Raw genomic sequence first — 12178 nt, 5'->3', positions numbered from 1 at the left:
AAATTGTTCAGTTATACAAATTGCCACATGCTGATCTGAATGAATTTGCAGTTGTAATCTTCAGAAATAGTATTCATCCTTAAGTTTTGGGCACCAATATATTTTCTGGAATGTAATCAGAGCTAACTTAAGATGGTATGATCATTTAAATAAGCAGAAAGGGAGATAAAAGGTTAATCTGTAGTTGATTTGAATAGCCAAAGCAACTAAGAGAAAAAGAGAAAGATCAAACAAAAGAGGTTGTTTTGTTTGATGTTAAGAAAAAAGTCCAGAGGTTGACCAAGATCTGGGTGGATTGAGCTGTGAGCAGTGCATATGAAGATATAACACCTGACAGCTAAAGATGTAACACTGATGGAGACTAGGAAGTGAAAAATTACAGATTTTTGAAGAATACAACCATATTTTTCTTATGACAAAAATGTGCAATACTATTGGTATCCTTTACATGCTTTTTATGTACATATATTTTCTCTCCCATACATGGGTTGGCCATGAATGGAGAAGACTGGTAGACCACCCAATTCAGAGAGCCACAACAATGGAAGTGAAGGGTAAGAAACAGGCTGACCATATGTTTTTTTTTTTTTCCTCCCATATTTCCTGGCTGTAATGTCATTTTAATAAAAATGTAAATTTTGTCCAATTTTTAATAAAAACTATAAATTTACATTAATAGTAGTCAATCATAAATTATTATTCATAACCTATAATTGTAAATCAATATCATGGATACCAGTAATTTGTATAACCATGGAGTTGCATTGCTCGATACTAAATATCGATATCTGCAGTGATTTATTCAGAAAAAAAAAATACAAAAATACTTGTGCATCTCAGCTGCAGCATCTATTCTGCTGTAGCGTTAGTTTTTTTTCTGCCTGTACTAACCGATAGATTTGTTATTCAAATAGATTTTTATTCAATACCGGCGATTTAAATTTCATATTTTTTAAAGTTTTAATTTTTTTTTTAAAATTAAGCCTTATTTTTTTTTAAAAAAAGATAAGGCTTAATGTTTTAAGCCTTATTTTTTAAAGCTTTAAATCTATCCTTACGATGTCAGAGGTGAAACTGCAGTTTAATGACAATCTCCATAAAGAATTCAAACTTATTAAACTGGACAAGCTGTATAACAGTGGTGTTCAACCTTTTTTACTATGCGAGCTACTTTTCTATAAAAAGTTATTCAGCGATCTACTCTCTTATATAGATCACGTTCCCCCAACCTGATATCTGATTACACACAAATAAACAACTAAAAAAAAAAAAATACAACTAAAAACTTTATTTGTGTATTTAAAAATTTATTTATCACTTTTAATTATTTTAATACAACAACAAAAAAAAAAAAAAAAAAAATACATCGAAATAAAATATTTATTTCTCTATTTTGGAAAACCAAAGTTAGAAAAAACAACAGATTGATTACAAACTCACAAGTTACAGGAAATACTGATTGATTAAAAAAAAAAAAAATTAATGTGAAATTTGGCATTGTTTGGACCTCGCAATATTTTCATAGTCAAGTTGATATGAAGAAGTGACCAATCACAGACAATCATCCAAATGATCATTTGTAATTTGGTATCATAATTGAATTTTTATGACGGTCATATTCAAAAAAGCGGATTCTGACACAAGTATGTCGATCCGAAACACGACAGAATTTTTCGCGCAATATCAGTTAATATTGGGAATTTTTCATGTGCATACTTACAAATGACTTCATTGTTTATTGATTTTAAATGTAAACTATTCTGAATGTTTATTATCTCAAGTTCTACTTCAGCTCGGTTTATATGAAACAGCCCAATAATTTTATTTGAAGTTTCTGTGATGTTAAAGTTTTCTTGAAATGGATTATTGATAAAGGATACAATTATTTCAGTTTTATTAAAATCTTTAAATCTTGAATTCATTTCTTCCTCAACTAATTCTATTTCATGAATAAATTCTTTTAAATCATATCGAAGCATTTCTTGATTTTGTTCAAAAAATTTTTATAAATATGGGAAAGATGTCTAAATCTGTGGTCATTTATATTTTTCTTTAATAAAAGTAAGTATTGTTGGAAAGTTTTTATTGAACTCAACATGTCAATTAAATTTTTATCTCTGCCTGGTAACTCTAAATGTAAATTGCTTAATTTCGTACAGAAATCTACTAAAAATGATAAGTGTAACAACCATCTTTTATCACTCGATTGTGGATAAATATCTCCTTTTTTCATCAAGAAAATTTTTTATATTGTTAATTGATACAAGAAATCTTTCTAAAAATTAACTTCTGCTGAGCTAGCGAACATTATTGTACAACAGAAGTTCCCTATCATCATCTGCCTCAATTTAAATAACCGCCGTTGCAGGGCTTTTCCTTGAACAGAATTTATAATTTTAAATGTAATATCCAAAACATCTTTTGTGTTTAATCTTTTACTATACAGTACTTGTTGGTGAATAATACAGTGGTACGTTAAAAAATCTGGATATTCGTCATCGTTTTTACATAATGAAATGAAGCCTGATTTATTACCTATCATTGCAGGAGCACCATCAGTAGTAACAGGCACAAGTTTAAAAAGCAGAAGTTTGTGTTGTTTCACAAATTCATCAAATGCCGAAAAAATGTCTTCTGCCCTAGTCCTTCCCAATAATGGTATAATTTTCAACAGTTCTTTACTTGAATAATCTTGAAATACCATGCGCATAAATACCATTAACCGAGCAATATCAGTGAAGTCGTTTGATTCATCAAATTGTAATGAAAATGCAACACACTGGTGAATGTCTGACATTAACCTGGCCTGGAAACTTTTCTCCAGCAATTGGAACTCTTCCTTTTGGCAATTTGAAACCTTGTCTGCAGCCTAGAAGTAGTCTCTCTCTAGCGATGTCTCGAACCAAGGAGCTCCTTTCTGGAAGCAGGAAACTCGAAACTCCTCTCTCAACAAACGTGGATCTGACTCTGGACTGAGCGGCCTCCTCTCTGACAACAATTCTGGAACCGGGACCCCTTCTGCTTGCTTCAGTCCCTTTTTATTAAGCCTCCTCTGAGACCTCGCATGAAGTTTGGCAACCCCCAAACAATCGGTATGAGTCTTTCATCTCAAGTTCAAAGTTTGGCATGCCTTTTTTACTCCTCGCTTTCTTTTGATTGTAAGTTGCCGGCCATCGGTAAGTTATTTGAACTCTTTCTGACTGACTTCGGAGATGTTTCCACTTAGAGCCTGTAAGCTTTTCTCATACATACAAGTTTCAATAACAATCTTTCTAATGTCGCCATGTACAGCTTCGGCGACAAAAACATTGCCTTTGTTTTTAACACTCTAACATATTCTTATTAAAGCAGTATGTACAGTTATTTACAAAAGAGTTATTTACAAAAACATCTAATACAAACTATACAGAGACAAACAAAGTTTATTTTTTTTACAATATTCAAATAGGACTTAACCTAAGTAAAAAATCGATGTAATGTGCTTTGGAATATTTAATATTTAAGCTACAATCAAGTTTTTTACACTTTGCTTATAATCGTATTCACTCGGCTCACTGTTTGACTTCCACTGATCCAAATTAATTCATTTACCCGGACTTATAAGAAAATTACTGATTTGACAATTTTAACGAAAAATAAATAAACAATAGCAATACACTTAAAGTGAATTAAAAATAATACAAAATATTGATAAATAAAATATTAAGTTTTCAGTTTTAATTAAATTTGTGAGCAAGGAGGAATGCACAAGAGATCGACCAAAAATCGCTCTGCGATCGACGGATTAAACACCCCTGCTGTATAGAGATGGAACAAAAGTGGTATGCCAACATTGTAATATCCATTTCTGTTGCTCATGGTGGCAGAAGTGACATCAACCAACACCCACGTAGCCAGAAACATAAGAATGCTCAAAAGACTGGCTTCAGTTAAAAACATAAGCTCATTTATGATGAGACGTGATGGTGATAATGAAGGCGATAAAATAGCAGCAAGTGAAGCTCTTGTTGCTTATCATACAGTGCGTCATGGCTAAAGTTTTCACGTAAATGACTACTTTTCGACATTAATAAAATTTATGAATCAAAATTTTCTTCAGCACGTACCAAATCAGAAGCAATAATTACCAACGTTTTATCACCAACATATTGGGTATAGTAACAGAGGATTTGAATAAAACAAAAAGCAATACAGTCACAATTTAGATGTATCAAACAAAAAAGACATCAAACTTTTTCCAATCATTGTGCAGTATTTTTTGCCAAATTGTGGTGTTCACGACAAAATTACAGACTTTATTTCCTTACCTGGTGAAATATTCGACCTACAGTGTGCTATGTTGAAGGAAGTAAGTGACAAATTTGCCTTACGAAACAAAATTGTTGTTTTATGTGCTGATAACACAAACACCAATTTTTGTGATTACAAAAGACTTGGCAAAAACTTGAAACTGAACTGAACTGAAGAGGCAGATTATCAGTATTGGTTGTGGCACACATATTACACACAATTGTTACCAGTATGCTGTTGACTGTTTACCAATTCATATATTGAATGTTTAGCAGTGAAAGTATACAAGTACTTTAACATATACACAGTCAGAGTTGAAGAATTGCAAAACTTCTGCGACTTTGCAGGAAACAATTACGCTAAATTGTTAGAGCATGGAAATACTAAATTTTTGTTCCTTGGGTGCATCAATTGACAGAATTTTAAGCATGTTTGATTGGCTTCATTGTTATTTTCTTTCTCAAGAAAAATGCCATGTTACGTTGCGAAAATATTTGAAGATCTTCATGTTGGAGGCTTAATGGATTGTATACAGCACTCAGAAAAGATTAAAAACAGAATTTAATTCTTCCTATATTTCGTCTCAGTCAATGACACATCTTCAGGGATTACAAAAAAACTAATGTAACATAAAAACAAATAACAAACAATACTAAGCCCAACCACGTGGGTGACACTAAAGTCCTATCTAGGTGGAGCACACTCTAAGAGTGGTTGTAGGTGGCCTGGAATGTAAAGTGAGACCCCTGGTGATAAGCATTTCCCAAATCTTAGGAAGCTTAATGCAACCATATTTGTTAAGATTTGGGTGATTCCTGAGAGCTGCTGCTGATTCTAAGAATAGTCTTTCTCTTTTGAATTTGCTGTGGTGGAGCATGGTGGTTTTTTTCCATGAGATGATGTGGGTTGTATCCAAGACATAGTCGTGCTTGCAGATGTATGATTTATGTTCCTCAGGGGTGGACGGTAGCTGATCTGCCTGTCTGTCCAAAGTAAGCAAGTTTACAGGAACAGGGTACTTTATAGACCCAGGCACTGAGAGAGGAGGGAGCTGATCTTTTGTAGAGCAGATAAGGGTAGCAAGTTTGCAGTGGGGCTTAAATGCTGTGTGTAGGTTGTACTTTTTTAAAATCTTGGCTATTTTTTCAGGTGTGCCACGGATGAAAGGTATGGTGACAGCATTTCTAAACTCTTTTTGAAGAGAAGACCGGGGAATGGGTGAGAACCTGATTATTTTTTTTAATGCTGTGATCGCTGTAGCCATTGGAGAGGAAAGTGTTGTGTATGTGGTCAAGCTCAGTTGTAAGGGCGGTTCCACTGGAACAAAGATTGTGGGCTCCCTTGGTAAGAGTTTTAATAATACCACATTGTTGAGCAGGGTGGTGGGAGCGTTTGTGGATGTATCTGTCCGTGTGCATGGATTTTCTACATACCATGAAGGAAAGTGTACCGTTGGGAAGGTGTGTAACTAAGGTGTCCAGGAAGGGTAAGCAATTATTCTTTTCCTTTTCCATCGTGAACTGGATTCTTGGATGTATGCTGTTGAGGTGACTGAGGAAGTTTCCTAATGTGTCTGGGCCATGAGGCCAAATAGAGAACATATCATCTACATATCTTAGCCAGGTGGAAGGTTTGATAGGGGCTGAGTCTATGGCTCGTTTTTCAAAATCTTCCATATAAATATTGGCAAGAGGAGGTGAGAGGGGGGAACCAATGGCATTTCCTTCTATCTGCTTATAGATTTTGTTCTTTCAAGAAAAATAACCAGAATAGACGGCAAAGGAAAAGAGATCTAAGATGTCAGAAGGAAAAACGTTTTTCAAGTGTTAAGGTATATTTAAGGCAATATTGGTAAACAATGAGGAAATGTCAAAGCTTACCAATATGTCTGTGTTATTTAAGGTTAAATTTTCCGAGGGTTTTGAAATGAGTAGAGTTTTTTATATAGGATGCGGAAAGTCCAGTGAGCAGGATCAGAGAGTTGGCCAGCTTTGACAGTTTGCAGCAAGGTGAGTTAGTGGCATTTACTATAGGTCTTAGTGGGGAATTGGGTTTGTTAATTTTTGGTAAACCATATATTCGGGGGGGGAGAAAGGTTTGAGTTTTTTCATGATTTCTGGGGCCAGGAAGACACTTTTTTAAATAAGTTTTTTAACTTGTGTTTTTGTGGGGTTGTGTTCTAGTGGGGTGTAGGTAGAGCGATCTCGGAGGATAATCTCCATTTTTTGATTGTATTCCGTGGCATTACCCTTATCAGTTCTGGTGATAACGATATTTTTTCTTTTCATAATTTCATGAGAGCAGTGTGCTGGGAGGACGATAAATTACTTTTTGGAGGCGAAGCCTGGGCAAGGATGTTGGCGACGTCAAGTCTGGTGTTTGCTATCTCCAGCGCTAAGTGACAGATCCTACGTTCGATGTTGAACATCACATTAAGCACCGGCACTTCTTTCGGAGCAACCGCGAAATTTTGGCCAAGGATTAGGGCACTGATGACATTGTCATTGAGCCTTTTGGATGATAAGTTAACGACTGTCTGGAGCAGTTGAATTTGCGATTGCTTTACAAAGGTTGTTGAATTTCTTGAAATGTTTATTTTTTATTTTTTGAAATTCTTTCTGTGCAGAAGCTTCTGAGATGGCAGAGAGAATAGACCGGTGTTCGGGGTTAAGTACAGCAGAGAACTCCAATTGTAAGGAGCCAATGGCAGCATTCGTCAATGAGAGGGTGGCACGAATAGTGGCGATTTGTTCCCTCAGTAGTGCCAAGCTGGCATGGTTATAAATACAGAGAGCTTTTTTGGAGTGGAAGTTGATCTTCAGCTTAACACAGTTCGGTATTACTCTTGTATCCTGACATCTTTTTAAAAAGGCCAGCCTATTTAGTTGCCTAGATAATCGTAGTTTTGACTTACGTGTTGTCTGGATATGCGAGCTATATTATTCTCCATGAATGATTGGAATCCGTGTGTAGCGGCTTAAGTGCTGTGAGGACATCCAAGAATACCCAGTTCATGATAGAAAAGGAATTGCTTACCCTTCCTAGACACCTTTGTTACATGCCTTCCAAACGGTACACTTTCCTTCACAGTATATACAAAAGCCACGCACACAGGCAGATACATCCACAAATGCTCCCACTACCACCACCCTGCTCAACAATATGGCATTATTAAAACTCTTACCAAGAGAGCCCACCATCTTTGTTCCAGTGGAACCGCCCTTACAACTGAGCTTGACCAGATACACAACACTTTCCTCTCCAATGGCTACAGCGATCACAGCATTAAAAAAATAATCAAGTTCTCACCGATTCCCTGGTCTTCTCTTCAAAAAGAGTTTAGAAATGCCGTCACCATACCCTTCATCTGTGGCACATCTGAAAAAATAGCCAAGATTTTAAAAAAGTACAACCTACACACAGCATTTAAGCCCCAGTGCAAACTTGCTACCCTTATCCGCTCTACAAAAGATCAGCTCCTTCCTTTCTTAGTGCCTGGAGTCTACAAAGTACCCTGTTCCCATAAACTAGTGTACTTTGGACAGACAGGCAAATCAGCTACCATCTGCCTGGAGGAACATGTCATACATCTGCAAGCACAACCATGGTCAGTCAGGCCTGGCTGACCATGTCATACAGCTGCATGGTCTTGCATGTCTTGGATACAACCCACAGGATCTCATGGAAAAAAAAGGCACCATGCTCCACCACAAATTCAAAAGAGAAAGACTATTCTTAGAATCAGCAGCAGCTCTCAGGAATCACCCGAATCTTAACAAATATGGTTGCATTAAGCTTCCTAAGATTTGGGAAATGCTTATCACCAGAGGTCCCACTTTACATTCCAGGCTACCTATAACCGCCCTTAGAGGGCACCCACCTAGATAGGACTTTAGTGTCACCCACGTGGTTGGGCTTAGTATTGTTTGTTATTTGTTTTTATGTTACATTAGATTTTTTGTAATCCCTGAAGATGTCTCATTGACTGAGATGAAATATAGGAAGAATTAAATTCTGTTTTTAATCCTTTCTGAGTGCTGTATATAACCCATTAAGCCTCCAACATAATGTCCTCACAGCACTTAAGCCTCTACACACGGTATTTGAAGATACCTGTATGAAATTGTGGTTGTCATTTGCAAGAGATCAAGTGTCTACATTCCAAACATACATTAGCTTAATTAAAAAGATAATATTTCAGCTACAGAAGTACTCATGAACATTGAAAATCTTGTAAACAATTTAGAGGCCAGAAAAAGTAAAGTGTTTGTAACTACTGATGTCAAAAATCAACTCAAAATGTTAGTAGATTTAGGAGAAAATAATGAAGCTAAGTATTTTGAGATAGTTGAAAATTTCTATGAAACCAGCCTAGAATATGTCAACAAGTGGAAATGCAGTTTAGGAAACACTAAGAAGTTCAAGTGGGTGAAACTAAGGAAAACTACCTGAATGGAAAGAAATACAGGACAGCCTGAACAAGGAATTCATCACACAAACACAGAAGCAGAAAAAACTCATGTATTCGATCAGTGGACCCTCATAAAACCTATAACTGTGAGGCAGTTGGATACATGGAATAAAGAAAAGCTTTCTGTAGCTGATAGATTGTAGAATTTATTGTAGATAAATTTTGTAGATAAAGAATTTATTCTTTGTCTTCAAGGATGTATAGCACCTGTGGAGAGAATATTTTCTGTTATTAACAGTATGGACAATTTCTTTCACTTATTTCTTACAAAGAAATAAGTGGAAGAAAATTGTCCAAGCGGCAGACCCAGGACGGTCTGGAACTAAAATGCCGAAAAGAAGATGTGTTTGCGCATGTGTGTATTTATACACACCAAGAATGAAAAAAAAATCTTAAATGAGACCCCCTCCCCCTAAAAAAAAAAAAAAAAAAAAGGAAAAAACATGCAAAAATGCCATTAATTTATACATTATTTAATTTGTTAGTTCATAAAATAGTTTTTACTTACCCAATATGGCATGCGTTTCTCATTGCAAGTTACAGAAGCAACAGTGTCCGTTGGTGTCACAGTTGGTACCCATGCCAAGTGGTGAGTAAGTACAGCTGTAAGTAAGGTGCTCACAAAACTAATAAATAAAGTAAGAAGACAAATCAGACTTAGTCTATGAAAAACATTTTTATAAAATTATTTCTTTGTAATTTCAAGAATTCCAAATTTGACAGAAATTGATGATGCTGAGGTAATGTCATAACAGCAGAAAATTAACATACGTTACTTTAAATCTTTAAACCCAAAACACTATAACAGAACAGATGAGAAATGCATGTGGGTGCACAGACACGTAAGCAATATGCGATTTGGAGATGTATTAACATCTTACTATGGTTGCTCGAGGTTAGACTTAGGTTCATGTCTAGCAGCCAACTGCAAGAATGTTTTCTAAGCCTATCTTCGATTGGTTTCCAAGTTAGTTGATCTCTGGAATGGGCAAGTGGCTTTTTTCTCCTGGAAACCTTGGGTTTTTTTGTCCAATAAAATCAAGAAAATCGACCATAGTACCCACATTTTTTCAGACAGTAACCTCCCTCGATGAGTCTTTTGACTCCTTGGAGGCCTGAATAATAATAATAATATCCTGTTAGGGTTAGGTACCAAGAGATGGCAACACTTGTTTGCTGGTCTCTCCATCAGTGGCCGCCTACAATTAGTGATAGACATGGGCCAGCTATCTTTGATTGAACTGCCCACTCAGTCTCCAAAATGCTAGATAAGGTATAAAGGCCTCACCTACTCTCTATAAGGGAATAAAGGGTGTTAGATGATTTATTTTATTATTTTTCTTTTTATGGGTTGCTGGTAATTTCCAGCACAGAAATTTTCTAGCATTTCATCTGCAAGAGAACACCATTATCACGATAGTAAATACATTATGATAGTATCACCAATACTAACTTCTGATCAACAGTTTTTCCTCCAAATTAATCTGTTACCTGTTAAGACTCCAACATTAACAGATCTTATATTTGTCATTAAAGCCATTTTTTACTGTATCAGTCCACCAACATCTTGGTCTTCCTCTGTTTTTTTTTCTTTCTGCCAACCTAGCAAAGAACACTTGTTTTGCTAATCTTTCCTTTCCCATTCTATTTAAGTGACCACACCACTTGAGAATAGCTCTAATAACACATTCCCAAATGCTAACAATGGCACGTTCCTTCCTAATATCCTCATTTTTTAATGTGATACTAATGTTGATGTCATCTGTTGACTACACTAATCTTTCTCAGAATTCTCATATCAGAGGTCTCTAGTCTTTGATCAAGTGTTTTATTTCTAACCCAGACCTTAGATTCATAAGTTAAAATTGATTTGAATACTGTGTTGTATATAGCTAATTTAGTATTTTTACTGATTTCTTTCTTATTCCATATAAATTTATTCAGATGACTTCCTACCATACTAGCTTCATTAATTTTGTTGTCTATTTCAATATTTAATTTCCATCTTCACTAAAAATTATGTCTAAATAGCTGAAATGTTCAGCATTTAGGATACAGTTGATGTTTTCAATGTTTCTGCCAATTTTTGTCTTTGTCTTTTTTTTAATGATTTTCATACCAATTTGTTACAACAGTTGTTCAATTTAGTCAGGGAATCTTGCAGACTTGCAGTGGATTTATTCAGAAGTATAGCATCACCTGGATAAAGTAAGGAACTAAGATTAACATCTCCAATTTTGATATCAGATTTAACACCACTTTTCTTCATAATGTGATCCACATAGATAATAACGGTGGAGATAACGTACACCATTGTCCCACACTTGATTTAACATAAATCATCTTTCTGTACCTCCTTCAATTCTAACTGTCGACTGTCAATATAATGTCCCATTTACACCATATAACTGCAGCAGTTTGAAGAGTTTTTCTCTTGGCACCCTGTCACGTCTTTTCCATATTAACAAAACTTAAATACAAATCCTTGTTATATTTCCAAGATTTCCCAACTTAAAGTGAAAATCTGATCCCGATAACCCCTATTTGGCCTGAATCCAGCTTATTCTTAACAAACTTGAAAGTTTATTTTTCACTGGGTCAGACTATAATAAATTTAGTTTAATCCTTTATCCAAGTGTGTGCAAACAAAGTTTGTGCCTGAAAGTATCTTCAGGACTGGGGTAAAGTCGTACAACACCGGGCAACTCCTTGCAAAGGTGGAGCAAGCTACCAACAGTCGTATCTCAGTATCTCCCATAATGCAAAACACATCTCCTTGCGGATATGTATAATGTTATGCATTAAGCTCCCACTGAAGAGACCTCAATAAAGGTCAAAACTAGTCTGGGTAGTGGCCTTTCCCTTAATGCATAACATTATACATGTCTGCAAGGAGATGTGTTTTGCATTATGGGAGATACTGAGATAGGAGTGTTGGTAGCTTGCTCCACCTTTGCAAGGAGTTGCCCGGTGTTGTACCACTTTACCCCAGTCCTGAAGATACTTTCAGGCGAAAACTTTGTTTGCACACACTTGGATAAAGGATTAAACTAAATTTATTATTATCTTAACAAACTTACATTACACAATTTTTCTTCGCTGTTTCACAAGTATATTTGCATAAATCTTACCAGGAACACTCTGCAGGGAAATACCTCTGTTATTCTCATATTCAATTTTATTTCTCTTTTTATAGATCAGAACTATGAGAGCTCTACTCCAATCATTTGGAATTGAACTGTCTGACCAGGCCTTCTGAATTATGCAATGCAGCCATTGTAAAACTTTTATACCTCCATATTTGAGCAATTCTTCGAATTTAATCTACTCCAGCTGCCTTGACACATTTCAGGATTTTGATGACTTTTTCTACTTCAAGTATGGATATGCATTCCTGACGAGTTTTCTACAACCATG

General features: G+C 35.5%; 1 protein-coding gene across 1 annotated transcript in view; it reads right to left on the bottom strand.

Annotated features, from left to right (window-relative positions):
* Positions 1-12178, bottom strand: part of LOC150099128 (folliculin-interacting protein 2-like) — a 412583-nt gene that overhangs the window by 148422 nt on the left and 251983 nt on the right. Inside the window, exon 11 of the mRNA XM_090404004.1 lies at positions 9270-9387. Within this exon, the coding sequence (XP_090260130.1) occupies positions 9270-9387 (118 nt within the window). The remainder of the gene's footprint in view (positions 1-9269; positions 9388-12178) is intronic.

Source organism: Typopeltis vanoorti, chromosome 14 (assembly GCF_054136105.1).
Source record: "Typopeltis vanoorti isolate ZY-2024b chromosome 14, IOZ_Tvanoo_1.0, whole genome shotgun sequence".
Lineage (NCBI taxonomy): Eukaryota > Metazoa > Arthropoda > Arachnida > Uropygi > Thelyphonidae > Typopeltis > Typopeltis vanoorti.
The sequence above is the reverse complement of the archived record's forward strand: the minus strand, read 5'-3'. Positions and strand labels throughout refer to the sequence as shown.